This window comes from Eurypyga helias, unplaced genomic scaffold, assembly GCF_000690775.1.
Source record: "Eurypyga helias isolate BGI_N326 unplaced genomic scaffold, ASM69077v1 scaffold13331, whole genome shotgun sequence".
NCBI classification, from domain to species: Eukaryota; Metazoa; Chordata; class Aves; order Eurypygiformes; family Eurypygidae; genus Eurypyga; species Eurypyga helias.
Genome location: NW_010232854.1, coordinates 4,023 through 21,909, shown reverse-complemented (window position 1 = coordinate 21,909; position 17,887 = coordinate 4,023). Strand labels below are relative to the sequence as shown.

At 41.1% G+C, this 17,887-nt stretch overlaps 1 protein-coding gene across 1 annotated transcript in view; it reads right to left on the bottom strand.

The window, feature by feature from the left end:
- Window positions 1–913: 913 nt before the first annotated feature.
- CHEK2 (checkpoint kinase 2) overlaps window positions 914–17,887 on the bottom strand; it is a 19,992-nt gene continuing 3,018 nt past the window's right edge. The window contains exons 5-14 of the mRNA XM_010161539.1: window positions 17,234–17,342; window positions 14,916–14,969; window positions 14,105–14,166; window positions 13,525–13,624; window positions 11,803–11,889; window positions 10,871–11,034; window positions 10,551–10,666; window positions 8,905–8,990; window positions 1,775–1,858; window positions 914–1,147 (exon numbers count right to left, since the gene is read on the bottom strand). Coding sequence (XP_010159841.1) covers window positions 1,052–1,147; window positions 1,775–1,858; window positions 8,905–8,990; window positions 10,551–10,666; window positions 10,871–11,034; window positions 11,803–11,889; window positions 13,525–13,624; window positions 14,105–14,166; window positions 14,916–14,969; window positions 17,234–17,342 — 958 coding nt within the window. The 3' untranslated portion in view covers window positions 914–1,051. The remainder of the gene's footprint in view (window positions 1,148–1,774; window positions 1,859–8,904; window positions 8,991–10,550; window positions 10,667–10,870; window positions 11,035–11,802; window positions 11,890–13,524; window positions 13,625–14,104; window positions 14,167–14,915; window positions 14,970–17,233; window positions 17,343–17,887) is intronic.

The following is a 17,887-nucleotide window of genomic DNA, read 5'->3' as shown; positions in this document are numbered from 1 at the left end:
CATACGTAATAAAGAAGTAATCATTTCTTGTCCAAGTGAAAACTGGATGCTACTTTACCTTAGTGTAATCTAATGACGCCTCCCAAACTTACTCTTTGATGGAAAAGAACGTGTCTGAAACCTCAGAAAGCTTTCTGCAATAAAATGATAAACACACAGCCAATGGCTCAAAGGTTTGACTTCAGACAAGTGAGATCAAAATTAAGATCTCATTAGAAAGCAGGTCTTAGTCAGGACCCATGGAAAGGATCCAAGCAAAACAGTTAAAAAAATAATGTAACAGCAGTGGGATGTAAAAAAGATAGAGAAATAAATTACAGAAGTTTTATATTTCTATCTAAAGACCAATTACAGGTCATTTGCCAACTTATGTGGATTATCTCCTCACCTGTAATGATGCAGGTCTTTTGAAAATCACTAATAGCCAAATCCATCCAGTGATGATAGAAACACAGTACACACTTTTCAAGAAGAGACCAGCTAGAAACTACAGGCAGATGATAACTTTTGGGTTGAAAGCTTATCAAACCCTTCACAGATGACAACACTGTTGAGTCTGCCTGCCCAGTAGTTAGCTTTATCTCAAGTCCAGAGTGCCTCAAGCTCCATCAGTAGTTTTGCATCAAACCTGAGTCTCCTCAGAAGTCTCTGGGCAGCATTTTGTGTCAGGTAATGCTATGGCTCAGTCACAAGTCAGCTAGCTTAGTATTCCTTTTTTCACCTGTAAGGACTAAGCATTATTTCCATGTCTATCCTAGAACAGAAGAAACAAAGAGTGTAGGTGGTGATAAAGCGAGCCTAAAAATTGTTAGTGACTTGGTTCATGAGTTTATCTGATACTCTCCTTGAGTCAGACAGCTGGATGAAATGGAACATGACTGTTTGTGTACATTCTCATGCATACACAGCAGCCACTTCAGTCTTACAAAGTTATTTTTATTTAGCAATTACATCTTCAACAGTTAGTCCATTATTAAGGTTTTTCTTAAATAAAAAAATCTACTTCCCATAAAAAAAGCTGTAATTGACAAAAGTCACTTTTTCTTTTCTTTCACCTCATTTTCTGACATGATGTAGAAGGAACAGCACGCTTAGAAGAGCCAGATTCTTCCTCACTTTCATGGGGACGCTTTCTCGTTGTGGTTGGCTACGACAAAGACACAGCAGGATGGCTACATGAAACCAGGTAAGACAGAGCCCAACTGTTCTGCTTCCTACAGAATTACGGACGTTGGATAAAGTCTCCTTTCTGTGACCAGAAGAGCAGCATGACTTAACAAATGTTTCTCTACCAAGAGAGAAATAACTCTATCTAATTATATTTGATAATTATCTAATTATATTTGATCCTTCTCATATAAGACACTGCCCCTAGCTTTATCTTCCACTACTGCTTAAAATTCTAATTAGCACCTGGTAGTGAAAGTCACAATACCATTCTAAACTTTCACTAACAGGAGAATTTTTCCTTGAATACTAAACATTCGTGACTTGAATCCATTAAAATACACACGTTCAACAATTTAATTCTAAATATATGAATAAAGCTTTAAAGCCCAGGAGACTGTTTCTATAAATTTTAACAAAGTGCCTTGCCAAAGCACAGAGGTCTGTTGCTCCTATTCAGAAAGCAGAGATAATTAACAGACTGCTACGTACAGCCAAAATGCACATTAACTTCTCAAAATTAAGTGATTTTATTATTATGGATTACTTTGAAATCTAATTTTTCTATGCATCAAGTATTAATCTGTAAAGCATCTGTTACACATACCATTTTTGATGTTTGGGGTGGATTCATATTGGCACCACTTGTCCTAGCAAGGAGCTGTTGAAATGTACTCTTCATATCCTCATCCTGTAAAAAAAAAAAGTAATTCTAAGTAGTATATGGAAAATTTAAGGGAAAAGCCTAAATACTGGCTAATGAAATCAGCAATTAAAGAATGAATGATAAAAGGAGGTTCCCCCACTTTCCCCTAAATAAACACCTTCCTAACATGGCTTCATCAAGGGCAAGTCTTGCCTGATCACCTAGTGCCCTCTGTGATGGAGTGACCACACCAGTGGACAAGGGAAGAGCTACGGATGCCGTCTGTCTAGACTTCTGTAAGGCCTTTGACATGGTCTTCCACAACATGCTTCTCTCTAAATTGGAGAGACATGGATTTGACAGATAACTATTTGATGGATGAGGAATTGGCTGGATGGTCACATCCAGAGGGTGGTGGTCAATGGCTCGATATCTGGATGGAGATCAGTGACAAACTGTGTCCCTCAGAAGTTCAAACTGGGACCAGCACTGTTTGCTGTCTTCATCAACGACATGGACGGTGGGGAAGGGTGCACCCTCAGCAAGTTTGCCGATGACACCCAGCTGTGTGGGGCGGTGACATGCTGGAGGGAAGGGACCTTGACAGGCTGGAGAGGTGGGCCTGTGCAAACCTCATGAGGTTCAACAAGGCCAAGTGCAAGGTCCTGCACCTGGGTCGGGGAAGCCCCTGGTATCAATACAGGCTGGGCAGAGAATGGACTGAGAGCAGCCCTGAGGAGAAGGACTTGGGGGTAATGGTGGATGAAAAACTGGACATGAGCCAGCAGTGTGTGCTAGCAGCCCAGAAAGCCAATCATATCCTGGGCTGTATCCAGAGCAGTGTGACCAGCAGGTCGAGAGAGGCGATTCTCCCCCTCTGCTCCACTCTGCAGAGAGCCCACCTGGAGTGCTGCATCCAGTTCTGGTGTCCTCCTCACAGGAAAGACATGGACCTGTTGGAGCAGGTCTGGAGGGGGGCCATGAAGATGCTCAGAGGGCTGGAACACCTCTCCTATGAAGGCTGAGAGAACTGTTCAGCCTGGAGAAGCGAAGGCTCTGAGGAGACCTTATTTCAGCCTTTCAGTGCTTCTGGGGAGCTTATAAGAAAGATGGGGCTGACTTGTAATAGAGCCTGTAGCAACAGAACAAGGGATAATGGGTTTGAACTAAAAGAGGGTAGATTCAGACCAGCTTTAAGGAAGAAATTTTTTTACTATGAGGGTGGTGAAACATAAGAACAGGTTGCCCAGAGCAGTGGTAGATGTCCCATCTCTGGAAGTGTCCAAAGTCAGGTTGGACGGAGCTCTGAGCAACTTCATCTAGTGAAAGATAGCCCTGCTCATTGAGAAGGGGTGGACTAGATGACTTTTAAAGGTCCCCTCCAACCCAAACTATTCTATGATTCTGATATGCCCCACAGTAGAATTTTGAGCAGGTGGTTCATGTACAGTGCTGGTAAGAAAAAATAGTTCTGTTTTATTCCACAAAGAAACAGTTGCCTCTCAAGAACTACTTAACTTACACTAAACTTGCAGTATCATTCAACGAAGTTGAACATTGAAAGAACAGAACATACAGACTAGGAGTTTGTGCAGGAAATTCATTAGTTAGCCTTATCAGAAGAGGCCTCATCAGGACTTGGGGCCTGCTTTCACCAAAACAGTGTTAATCACTCTTCAAAACCAAGTATTTTCCTTATAGTCTTACATTCTTTTCTCATAACAACTTCCCCTTCTAACAGCGTATTTTCGTTACCACTAGCTCAGCCTCATCATATCCCAAATCGGGTAGTTTTCATTACCATCCCCACCCCTCCAAAGCAAACCTGTTGTACACAGTAGGTAAAGAAAAACCCATATTCTACCACCTAAACCCACACACCAAACTTTCAAACCAAATGTTACCTCAAAAAGCATCCCACAGTTATCCTTAATCTAATTAAGTCCGTAGAACATATTAAAGGTTGGAAATGGAAACATTTGGAAAGCAAATATTCAGAATTTGGGCAAGCATTACCCTGAAGTTTCCCTTTTGAAAACCCAAATTATTATTACCAAAAACTATATTCTTCATAGAGCACTCACATCCCTATGAAGTTGTCTGGATAGCACGGGTCCTTCTCTATTTACTCCAAGTGGTCAGCCAGAAGCTGCCATTAGTGGAGGGAGTGTCTGGGGGAGATGCTCTGCGAGGGAAGTGGGCTTGTTAGTCTCAACTGCGCACGAACAGGCCTGGCTGCAGAAGCATTAAGAGGAGGGAAGGGCAGCACAGATGATTTGTTAAGAGAAGCTAGATTAGCAGAAAGTAGGGCATGTTTCAAGAGAAAAAGCTAGCATTCTGGTTCAGCTGCCAGCGACCGGTATACGCTCTTGGTATATGCTGAGCAACCTCAGGGAACAGGAAATCAGCGCAAACAAGATGTTTAGTTGACAAAGTGTATTCCCTGTTTTAAAAAGAAAAGCTCATTCTCTCATTTTCAGCAATTTCTCCTACAATAACGTCATTAGAACAGGTTGCTAGGGATTACCTGCAAACCCTAAATCAGACTTCCAAAACCTGAAATCAGGTCATTAAACCTCTCCCAGGACTAAACAAAGTATGCTGCTGACAGTGGTTTCACAGAGATCTTTTCCTTCAGCTGAGCTTTGAACAGGGACTGTGTGTTCTCCAACTGAACGCATCTAGAACCAAAACCAGACGTTTATTCTAAACAACTGACAGGAGCTAACAGGCTGGACAATCTTGTTCCTTTATCACAGCAAAAACTGGGAGACTCAAAGAGAAGCAAACAGGACATTCACTGCTACAGGCAGTTAGAAATAAGGATCGTTGAGCCCCTAACGATTTCAGATGTTTTACCTGGGGGGTTTGGATGAAGGCAAGAGAGGAGGTTCTTTTTCTAAGCTATGGAGTATTGCAGTATCTCCTTTTCTCGTTTAAAGATGTTCTTAAGCGCTACAAAAAGGGTTTGATGTGAACATCCACTTTATTTTATACAGAACTGGGAATTCTCTTTCTAAGTCTCACCTGTTTTTGACTGTAGCTACATTTGAGTTGACAGTAAGAGAACATAAATATTTTTATTTATATAACAAACATCTGAGGGTTTTTTCAGCATGCAGCCAAACTAATCTTGTCCCATTCAAAAGATCCCAATAAAGTTTTCAGAGGCTCAAAGCAGCAACTGTTTATATGCCTTTGAAAATTTGTTTATTAAGTACCTAGTAAATACAGGTAAGACTTCTCCACTGAGTAGTACTTAGGTTTAAGCAGCCCACTGAGTTTTAAAGTTCCAGATTCAATCAAAGAATAGAATAAACAGCACAGATATTTAAAACACTAATTTGAAAACAATACTGGTTTAAATAAAGCTGTAGAAATTAAGTTTTGTTTGGAGAACATGCTTGCTTTTAACATCTGAAAAATTCCCCAGTGGACCCAAAATCCTTAGAGGGCTAACAGGCATTAGCTGTGCGCAGGAAGTATGCGGCTGTTAGGGTTGTTTCCATACTAACTTTTAAAGACAATACTTACAGACAACACAAGAGGGAGTGGGGAGCCAGTAACTCCTTCTCACTACTCACAGTAACAGGACTCAAGGAGCTCTTTTGGTGGTAGTATTCAACGTGTGTGATATCTAGAACTGAACATATTGGATGTTGGCCTTCCGATAAGTGTACATCACCTATAAACAACTGATAGTCTTAGCAACAGCCCATGAAGGGAAACAGTTAAAGAAAGGCATCTGAATGCCAGACGACATTTGGATTTGTAGGTATGATGTGTTCTGAAACTTTTTGTCCTGCCTTCAAAATTAAACATAACAGTAAGAGAGATGTCCCTAAAGGGAATGTGTAATCAAGATGCTATCAACTTGAGTTTACATATTGAAATACAACAGTGATTTATTTGGACAAGCTAAGAATTTTACATATATTTCCCCTTTCCCATTATGCACACCAACAACTCTTGAAATCAGTGTAGCATGGTTTATCAATAACATTTCCTGCTCAGAACTGTAATCTAAATTTAAGAATCTACATCCATTTAACTCACTGTAGAAGTTACACACTATGCCAGGAAGAATTTTCTGATGTCCGGCAATATAATTAGGACAAGTTAATGACTTAGAAACAGTCATCCAAATGCATTTTCTGTCTCAGAAAGCTGCCAGCTGTTGAGCACTGAGTGATACTCCCTTGCTTCTATCTGTTTCTTATGCTCCTTACCTAAGCATCTGAAAGCAGACACTGCTGCCAGTGGGGGAATGTGAAGAGCATTATGCTCAGAATGAGTAACTAGAACCTGCTGTGTGGCTCAGAGGTGGTCTGGGTGACTTAATTCAGCCTCCTTGAGCAAAAATATCCAGGAAAGCTCACAGGCCCAGTGGTCACCTCTGGAGTACCAAAATTTATAGAAGACCACCTAAAGACTACCTCTTATGAACCTAACTAGACTGCAATGGGAGGCAGGGAAACCATCACCTCCTACTCAGAGGGTTCCCAACCAGTGACACTTACTCATATTCATCATAGTAAGAATACAGTAGTCCTAGACACTTGCCAGAAAAACTGCTGGATTCTGCACTGCCTGCTGACACAAACAAGATGAGGAAGTGGGACTCTGAGGAGGTCCATCCTGTCAGAACCACAATCAAGCTTGGTCTCTAAAAAGCACATCTTGATTCTCAGATGTTAACGAGTTCTGAGAAAAGGTGGCTCAGAAAGCATGCAGAAGCTGCTGGTTGTATTGAAAGAAGGTATTCAGCAGAATACTCCATGGGTTTTTTTGCGGTCCTCTCTGTAAAAATTTGAAAGCACAGACTAGCTACAGATGCAGACTGGGCTTTATTTTCTAAGAAAAAAATCTCAGATATCCAGGATTTCCCATTAAATTCAGAGCAAGCCATGGAGGCATACCAAGGGTGTTGAAGCAGGACCAGAGTATGGAGAGGAGAAGCTTAGTACCGGTATCCTTCAACAAAAGTTAAGACAGAGAGACCTGTCAACCTCTGCTGCTGAGCTGGCACCACACCTTCCAGCAGAAGCCAACTGGCTGGTGGGAAAGAATCAGTGACAGAAAAGCTGGCATTAAATAGAGCAACAGACATGAAACTTGGTGGATGGCACGGCACAGAAGTAGACAGAATGGTACCTATCACTTGTGCTCAGCCACCAATAACCAACAGTGTTGACCCAGGCAGGTATTTGCAAGCTCTACCTTTTCCAAGTCTTCCTGAGCAGAGACCATGAGGACCTCGTTGTTGGTATTTACCACTGAAGTCTGATTCTCTTAACATCAAGTTAAGGGAATTTTCATCTTTCTCCCACAAGGAAAACAGCTGTTTTGATGGAAAGGCCAGAGAGAGGACTGCAGGAGTCCTGACACACTACTTAGCTAAAGGTGATAGGCTGGAACAGGACGTAGTTTAGCTTGACTCTTCAGTACTCTACAATGCCTTTAAAACATGGTCTAGTGTCAGACATCCGTGGGATAACCACAGAACAGTGAACACAAACTGTGAAACGCCTTTTTCCAGCTGGATGAATGATGGGATCCGAGTCCTTCTCCCTTACCTGAATACAGGTTACTGAAGATGCATCAGCTATGAGATACTGCAGATTTTGCCTGAGAAGGACCCAAGCTGCTTTGAGCCGCCTTCCTTATATGACGATGTAATAAAGACCATGAGATCAAGAGGACAAAAGCTCTCCTATACAAGTTCTTACAGCTGTTGCCAAGGGACTCGGCAGAGTTAGCAATAAGACACGTTCTGGCTGCATCAGGAGGTAACCAGATTGGTCTGGGCTGAGAAATGCCCTCAGCCTGTGCAGAAAGGGCATACAAAGTCATGTGAGCTGCAGTGCTGTTAGACAATTAAGCCACAGAGACGATGCATTATCCAGATAATAAAGAAAAAAGGCAATAGACATAAAACTAAGGACAGTGTGGCCACTCCGGAGAAGAGAGGAAGAAGTTACCGATTCCATTTTTCTCTCTGGCAGAAGTGTGTGTGATGGGGCAAGGTAAAACCTACATACAGAGACTTCATGACAAGGTAGAGGCCAAAAGAGGAGTCAAATTATAAGGGAAATCAAGCAAAGATGTGTTTAGGGTGGGAAAAGGCACTGAACAGCATCAGGCTACAAACAGCAGCAACAACAGTTGAAAAGGACCATGGAACTGAAGGACCAAGAAAGCACACCGTGCTGTAAAAGCAGCAATAGGAAGGCGTAAGAGCTAATGGAGGCTTTGTCAGGGACCAATAAAATAAAACACACTGAAAATCTACAGGGTGTCTAGGTGCCATTGCAAGAGGAAAAAACAAAGGGAACAGGAAAAGAACATCTGTGTGCTGCAGAGACAGCATTTGCTTGTTGGGAGAGCGAAGAAGCAGCTGCAAGAAAGAGAAGGCTTCATCCCACAAAGGCTTTGGCATACAACAAAGTGCTGCAAGATCATCTTGCTTCCAACAGAGAGACATGGAAGCAGGCTGTTCAAGATGCTCACTCTGGTTTAGAGTTGTCCAACAGGAAACTGGTGCCTACAGTATCCGGACTAACATCATCCTACGGGTTGGGATCTGATGGCTCACCTTGACAATGCCAGTAAAACAAACAAATAATTCCTAAATATATGGCCTTTTTTTTCCTCTCTTCTCTTTCCATAAGCAGGCAGCAGGATCTCTCCAGTTGCAGCCAGCAGAAACTGTACAGCCAGCTGGTAGGCAGCAGCACGTGCCCATAAGAAGCACCAAATGACAGTTGCTTTTCTGCTGGCCACTGTCAGAGACAGCCTATGGGCAGGCAGAATTAAGCTCTGACTTAAGATAACAGTTGTTACTCCCATGAAGCTAAAGAATTTAAGCTCTGGTGTCCCTTTTATGGTATTCCCAACAGAGGCAGAATCAGGCAGGCATTACATCTCTGGTGACCAGAGTACTCAGTGTTCCCCTGGTTCCTTGCTGAAGCAAATTACACTGTATGAACAAAACCTCATAACATTCAGGCTACTGGACTGCCTTTGAATTTACATCAAGCAGCTTTCCCAGAACAACCCAGGCCTTGCTGTATTTAAGACTCAATTCCTACCTGAAGCCAAGGATGCTCTAAGGCTTCCTCTGTTGTAAGACGTTTGCTTGGATCCACTACTAACAGCTTCTTCACAAGATCCAGAGCTAAGATAATAAAAAAGTTGGTTGGCATACGATCAAGAAATTATTACCTGAAAATAAGTTCTACATTATGCACACACCAAACCTACGTGCAACGATGTGTCTTATCACACTTCAGAACAATGCCTAGAGATACCTCCTGGGCAGATCACTTTTCTTTTTCTGTGCATAGGGAGGGCTGCAGACAAACCATTTTTCCCTCCTATGCACAATTCAACACTATTCAGTATACCTAAAGTACCAGTAGATAGAAGGAGCACGTCCACAATTTATGTTCTGAGCATGTGCAGGAAGCTCAGCACTTTTCTAAAAGCTTCAGTATTACTGTGGACAAGCAAAGACAGGTTAGTTTAGTTTCTGGTTTACAGTGTCTTGGAAAGCAGATTATCTGCCTGGGAAGATGGGAAAGAAGAGACAAGACATACATGTGTGCTCAACATAATCATATAGACCTTATTTTCTTAGGAAACTGCTTAATAGGAACTGTGAAAAATATGGCAGGTATGTAATATTTTATGACTCCAAATCTCCCATGAAGGAATTTGGCAAGATTTACTTTTCATTGTATCCGATTATTCTGTTATACATAATTAGGACTATGTTCGACCTTAACATAATTTCCATTCTCATATGTCTTATTATTGAATAAGCTTCAAATAATTCAGGAAATAGTTATATTTGGTAAGTTTATTAGAAAAAGAATGATCACATCATTTATTAGAAACTCCTCTGCACATACAAGGGAGTATCCAAGGCAAATACTACAATTATTTTGAGCATACAAAATGTCCTGAAGAAAAGCACGGAGACAGGAACTATCATTTTAATTTGCTATGCAAAAACTCAATTAGTTTTGCAGACTACTTAGCTTAGAGTGGGGCAAACTTAATAGAACTTCTTCCTGATACCCAATCTAAATCTCCTCACTTTCAATTTAAACCCATTACCCCTTGTCCTGTCACTACAGGCCCTTGTAAAAAGTCCCCCCCAGCTTCCTTGTAGCCCCTTCAGGCACTGGAAGGTGCTATAAGGTCTCCCCGGAGCCTTCTCTTCTCCAGGCTGAACCCCCCAACTCTCCCAGCCTGTCCCCATAGCAGAGGGGCTCCAGCCCTCGGAGCATCTTCGTGGCCTCCTCTGGACTTGAACCAACTAGTTGATATCCTTGGATATCTCTTAGAATTCTCACTCATATCTTAAATTCCTGTCATTTTTGGTTCAACACTTGAAGAATCTTTGAGCAAGGCAAAGATTGTTAGACCAGCTTGATACAGTTAGAAGAAAAAGCGAGAACAGGAAAAATAGACACATGTGCCCACAAATGCTATACTTCTGTCGTTAATAAATGTAAATATTACTGAAAAATCTCTTAAAAAAAAAATGTATCTGCTCTTTCTAATGCTTCACTTTGAACTTAAAAAAAATCAAAAAAATTTTTAAAAGACTACTTTAAAAACTAAACATATCAACATGCAATGTGCCATACAGCTGAAAGGAAGTTAAGGGAAAAACAAAAACTACAAGGAAAGAGCCGATATTCTGCTACCCACTGCAATGGGGTCATACCCAGGTCTGACACATGCTTCCATTCTTTTGCAATGAACGTGTATTCTCCACGAGTGATTTGGTCTTTCAGAGATAGTTGAGTGTTTTGCTCATTAAATGGTGGATATCCACACAAGCTATACAAAGGAAGAAAACAAGTTAAATAACACAGATTCTGTCATAGCGAATGAAACACTGAAGTCACACATCATGGCATTTTTTGCACGTATATAGTTTTAAACTCGTTTTCACTTCCTAATCAAGACACTGAAATTGCCAAGTCTCGAGCCATGTATGTCAGCGACTGCCCAGTGAAGGTAGCAGCTACACAATTATCTTACCATACAAAAAGAATAACTCCTAAACTCCAGCAGTCCACAGCTCGGCTGTATCCAGCAGTCCCAAGTGAATTTAGAACCTCAGGAGCAAGATACGTGGGAGTACCACATAATGTTTTCATAAGGGAAGTTTCTCCAAGAATCTTGGATTGTCCAAAATCTGTAATCTTGTATTTAAAAATGGTAACACCACATTACTTGTTAGGACTGATTGTACTAGAACATATCATATTGTCAACGTACATCAGGAGGTAACATTAAGTTTCTTCCTTCCACGTCATTTTCAGACATGACTATAAACAAAATTTACCCCAAACATTAGGTATGCAGTAAACAACAACTGAGAACAGGAGAGGGGGAGGAGGAAGAAATATGACAGAGGATCACACTTTACATTAGCAAATTGTACTCAGTTTTGGATGTAAATGGACAACCACAGTATGTAGCTTATTAGAAGAGATTACTTGAAAAATATGCAGTTTAGCATGCAAATCTATTCAATGCTTTATGTGGGGGGAAGAAAAACCAACCACCCACAATAAAACCCAACCCTAACCCTACCCTCCAAAAAAACCCACCAAAAAACCCACCACAAAAAAACCCTGTCACCATTCAGTCTGCATATTTGTGGAAATCTGTCTGTAATTCAAGAATTTAGATTTTACCAGAAAAAAAGTGTCGACTTTTGAAGTTGTGTACTCAGCTAAGTGCTACACAAGCACAACATTCCTCAGCTGTTCGTAGATAAGGGCATGGGTTGAAATATCCACAAAAGTAAAAATAAAATTTAAAAAACCCCAAACCCTCAATGTTTTAAATTTGTATCATTACTTTTTTTTTTTTTTTTTTTGCTACATTTAACTCCACACTGAGAAGAATGGGAAGGAATACTCCCAAACTCCTAAATGGACAATAAGAAATGTAAGTTTCCTTACCTTTATAAGACATGTCTCTTCAGAAGATGAAAGGAGCACATTCTCTGGCTTTAGATCTCGGTGTATAATTCCATTGTCATGAAGATACTAGATATATACAGATATGCAACAAAGAAAAACAGACTATTAACATTTTTTAAATGTAATCTTTCCAAATTTTCATATAGCAATACCAGGATAATCCAAATGGTTGTGTAAGAAGCAGACGTGCATTTAAAGCTGCACGGCTTATGGCTCTCCAAAAACCTGAGAAACCGTTATGCTCCAAACGTCAAACATCAGAGCAAGCACCGTATGTAGAACTGGCCAGGTGTTCCATTCCTCCATTCACCAGAAAGCTGTACTCCGTTCTTCATCTCAGTAAAAGAAACAAAACTCAGGAAAACCAAAGTTCTGTGTTGCCTTCGTAGGCATTCTGGTTTTCCATCTCTCCTTTCCTTTAGTCATTATGACCCTATGATCATACCCCCGTAACTACAAGTCCACCTTTCCATTTGCAAGAACAGTTAAGTTCACCATGCCACAACAGTCCTCACACTGGTAACAGCAGACAGATTTAAAAAACACCTCAGTCGAGGTGTTTAAGAGCTGGAGGTTGAAAAAGCGTTCAAAAACCTAGTGATATAACTAGGAAAACTGAGGAAGGAAGAGACAAAAGATCAACGTCAGGTTAAATATAAAAAGGATTTTGAGAAAAGTTACTTCCTTGAGGAAAGTGTAGAATTGCTCCCTTATCTGTAGTTCTGAAGTCTACATCCAAGTCTACTATGCAGTTTTCTACTGGCTCCAAATTTGAGAATAGACTTCTAGCTTCATTAGGAGAACATCTGACAGCAAGCAAGGATCAAAGGTCAGTCAGAATTGACTGATATATTAAGATACAGTGAGGTCTGTGTTAAAACTAGGAGCAACGTTGATTCTAACTAGTAGTACAAAATACGTACTAGAGATGTCTTCACATGCACACTGAAGGGAAGCTTTTCTTCATTATATCTGAAGATAGCGTATCATTATAAAGTAGAAGGTAATGACAACAATTTTATTATATGAGTGGCTGTCCCAAAAATGAGAATTGGGGAAATATACAACAGTTTACTCACCAGTGAGAAATATAATTCTAGGCTTTTTAATTTTCTATTAAGTTTCTATTTTTGGCAGTTACAAGATATTAAAATTGAGTCAAAAAAAGAAGGGAAAAGAATTGATCTGAATTTTCTTGACCTGAATATGCTTTAAGTGACGTAGAAAACAATCTTGCAGAAGTTAATACTGAACTATGCTTACCACTCCATGAATTTAGAATAAATTGGTCTAAAGACTCAATATTTGGTATGTGAGATCTTTTAAAGTAGTCTTAATCTGTTGTTTGCCAAACTGAAATGCTTACTCAGGAGTGCACAGTAAAACATCTAATCGCTACTTTTTTTGAAGGCTACTACACCGATGACTCTTGGCCCACACACTACTAAAAGTCCCACATGGTAACCCTGCCATCAATGAGCACAGCCTGTGTAATTACTTTACTCCCTGGTTTTAGTAAGTAAGAGTGTCTGAATGTTCTTTGGCTGCACCAAGGTGAAGAATCTCGTTAAACCAACGTGATAAGGGCACTGTGCTGATTGCTTGCACGGGTTTCCGAAGTGACAAATGACAGAAAAATTCATCTGACTGACATTCATATGCATAACAATATTTCTCTTGGTGGAATTAATGATTATGTACCTTCACAGCCAGCAGCATCTGATAAAAATATAACTTGCAAGTAGCTTCTTTCATCTTGATTGGCCTTGAAACTCTGTCAAACAATTCTCCTCCTTCCATCCTAAAATAAATGCAGATAACAAGTCAGTATATCACTTCAAAAGATTCATATGGTTAGACAAGGCTGAGACATAAACATTTTGCTCGTTTGGCTCCAGAGAAGGAATATGTTTGTGCAAACGAGTGAGCAACGCCCTAAACAGAGCACACACGCTGCTGAATTAGGCCTGATCTCCTGAGTCTTCACTGGGAGTTCTTACGAGGTTTCTGACCAGCCTCAAAATCAAAAAGTAGGAGCAATCCACAACAGCACCATAGTGGGCAACTCTCCAGGCACTAAGTGCCTTCAAAGCACACAAGGATTAGTCTCCCAGTTATCCTAGTTCCTGATTTTACAGAGGTTTTAGGGAACGGTGGAAGCCAGCAGAAGAACACCAAACCAACCAACAATGCCCCCCCTCCAGAGTTCAGAACTACACGCAATCCTTGTGGCTATGAAAACTTTTCATTTTATGCATTTACTTTCAAACAAGTTACTTACAGTTCCAAAACAATGTAGTAATCTTCTGCTTCAAAGAAGTTTTTGATCTTGATTAAGCAAGGCTAATAGAAAAAGAGAACACAGATGAACACCCACAAAAAAGTAGAATTATAAACTAACATTATCAACAGTTTATCATCCCAAAGTTCCTATCTGAGTATGACTTCAACCTTCCAGTTAAAGTAACACTTAACACAACTGACTAGTGCCACAGGCTTTGGCAAACACATTCAAGTCTGTTGTCTTCTCCCCCGTACCTCCACACTTCTCAACTCCTGTGGTGACGACAGCTCAGCAAGTATCCTTATTTTTGCCAGCTGTGAGTTACCACACTCTTAATGTTGTCTTCATATGCCATAGTACATTGGGAAGCAAGGGAACATTCATGCTATGCAAACTTTCTACTTAGGAAAAGTAAAAGGAATGCCTTTTGCGGGGCAGGGGGATATGCAGGGGAAAGAGGGGATACAAATTCAAAAAACTGCCAGTGGAATCTAATCTTTGAATGTGGTTATCTGGCAGTATCTACAAAAACCCTCATCAAGGAAAGGTTCCTACAGCAGGGGTTCAGGTTGAAGTCTCTTCTCAAATTTACATCTCAGCTATTCAAGGGTTTAAAACCTCAAATCTGTACAGCCGTAATAAAGTAGGGAAAAGTATTCAATAGACTTGTTTACAAGAAAAATTATATGTATCCTTTAACGTATTTTCTAAATAGATAAAATTAATCTTTAGTTACTACACTAAGGTCAGTGAACTACAGAAAGAGAGTAAACAACATAAAGGAATAAAAATGTACAGTAACACTCACATGATCTATTTTCTTCAAAATTTCAATTTCTGTATTGATATTAAAAGCTGGGTTCTGTGAAAAAAATCAAATAGCATATTGGGTAAGACAGTGTTGTTCTGGAATAAGACACATCAGAAATAAGAGCCAGTACCAGACAAGCCATTGTTTCATGACCCTTGCTACTTCAAGCAACCATAACATACCATCTTTTCCCATAAACTGAAGAGGTGCCTTCAGTGAAGTAAATGAGCAGTCTGCTCCCACTCTCTGTTCCAGACATGCCATTTCGCCGCAGGCTGGAAATCTCTACTTAATTTCTAAACTACAAATAAAAAACCTCAGCGAGTATAGATCGGTGTTGTGCTTTAAACAGCTTTCCTTCCTCTAGGATGCTTTCCATGTGGACTAACCCGTAAACTAAACGCTACTCTCACCAAGTCTTTATTTTGCAATATAACATAAAAAGATTGGTTTAATCTGTGTCTTGGGCTCAACTCGTGGAATCAACCCAGTAGGGTTTTTTTGCTGTTCTTCCAATCCCAATCAATCATCCTTGAACACGCACGATCGCATCCATAAACAACATCCCAGAATCAGCCCCATCTCTGCTTGTACTGTGGCATTACTTAATAACTGTAATTCATAACAGCATTTCTTAATCTTCATTAGAAATGTTCCAAAATTGCATTGTGCCATTTTCAATCCCATTAATGTCACATGTTCATCTGCAAATAACTATATCTACCTGCTCCTCTGAACTAGAAAAAGCGTGGATTATAGCAGGAATTGTCGCTGATCTTGACTACTGACCATTGTCTAACTCCCATTGCTTCAGCGTACAAAAGTATCAGTCTTCACACATGACACTGCAATCTTCCTTCCCATCAACAGAGGCTTTGGATCAGTGCCACAGAGCTGAATTAGTACATTCTCACTTTTTCTACCATGATCTCTAAACGTAATAGTACAGAAGACTAATCTCAAGACAAATTCTCAAAACTCCCCCTAGTAACAAATTCTGCACCCACGGAGGCCTCCAGGCATCCCTTCCTCAGCCAGCTGCCTTTCCACCTTAGAATTTTTGTCTTTAAACAAACATTTTCCCCCTCTACTCTGCTCTTCTGAGGCCCCACCTGGAGTGCTGTGTCCAGCTGTGGAGCCCTCAACATCAGAAGGATATAGATCGGTTGGAGCAAGTCCAGAGGAGGCCAAGAAGATGCTCCGAGGGCGGGAGCCCCTCTGCTATGGGCACAGGCTGGGGGAGTTGGGGGGGTTCAGCCTGGCGAAGAGGAGGCTCCGGGGAGACCTTATAGCCCCTTCCAGTGCCTGAAGGGGCTACAAGGAAGCTGGGGGGGACTTTTTACAAGGGGCTGTAGTGACAGGACAAGGAGGAACGGCTTTAAACTGAAAGTGGGGAGATTTAGATTAGATATCAGGAAGAAATTCTTCCCAGAGAGGGTGGGGAAGTACTGGGACATGTTGCCCAGAGAAGCTGTGGATGCTCCAGCCCTGGAAGTGTCCAAGGCCAGGTTGGATGAGGCTTGGAGCAACCTGGCCTAGTGGAAGGTGTCCCTGCCCATGGCAGGGGGGTTGGGACTGGATGATCTTCAAAGTTCCTTCCAACCCAAACGGTTCTATGATTCTAGGTTCTGTATTCTAAAGCCCATTTTCTCATTAAAGAAATTAATAAGGTTAAGGCAACATGATTTAACTTTAGCAAATCCACAGCAGCACAACTTGCATAACTCCTCCTTCCATGCACTTTTGCCTCTAGCTGTATTTTTCTTCAAAGTTTATCCTATACCCTTATATAAAACTAAAGTTAGAGGAACAGGAAGTTGCTTGGATCCCCTTCTTACGTTGGAGTAAAGCCACTCAGCTAGTTCTCCTTCAAATTCAGGCTTTTGCTACAAGGCTAAATATCTGAAAAGCCCTTCCTGAAAGGGGATTCTATTGGAAAGTATCATGGAGAATTCAACAAATTTAGCAGAGTTTGCAAATGCTTCTTCAGGCTCCACTGGTTACAGCGTGCCAGTCTGATGCATTTTAGGAGATAAATCCCACAAAACTCGCCCCCACCCTTCGTATACCCCACATTAACAAACAGTCCTAAGTTGTGAACATAATGAAATGTGGTCAAAGAATAAAAGGAAGCATTTTCTACAGAATTCTGTAGATTCTGTAAGATCAAATGACATTTTGAAATTACACACAGAAGACATTAAGTGAGAAAATCCTCATTAGCTGAGAAGAGCTGGAGAGTCAGAGAGGTTACTGAATATACCAGGACCACTGCAAGATGGCCAAAATACAGACAAATAAATAAAAATACTTACTGCCTCTCTAATACCGCTTGCCATAAACTTCCGTTTATTGATTATCTTCACCGCAACTTTGTTACAAGTGCTCTTCTCGAATGCCAGTTTGACTTCTCCGCAGGCACCGCTAACGTGAAAGCACAGCTATGTTAATGCTTACAAACACTTCTCAAAAATCTGCAGAACAAGTACAGACAAACGAAACGGAGGCAGTGGATTACACACAGTTGGAGGCTGCTGCGTTCTAACTGCCTGAATACGGTGTGCTGTCAAAACTTTCTCAGAAAGCAACCAATAGTTAGGAAGTTTATTTAAGTAGCAAGGGATGTTAAGGACCACCCACTCACACGGGTAAGAGTAAATATGTGAGAGACTGGGCTTGTTCCGCCTGGAGAAGAGAAGGCTCCGGGGAGACCTTAGAGCCCCTTCCAGTGCCTGAAGGGGCTACAAGGAAGCTGGGGGGGACTTTTTACAAGGGCCTGTAGTGACAGGACAAGGGGTAACGGGTTTAAATTGAAAGTGGGGAGGTTGAGATTGGGTATCAGAAATAAATTCTTCCTGGAGAGGGTGGGGAGCACTGGGACAGGTTGCCCAGAGAAGCTGTGGATGCCCCATCCCTGGAAGTGTCCAAGGCCAGGCTGGATGAGGCTTTGGGCAACCCGGTCTTGGCGA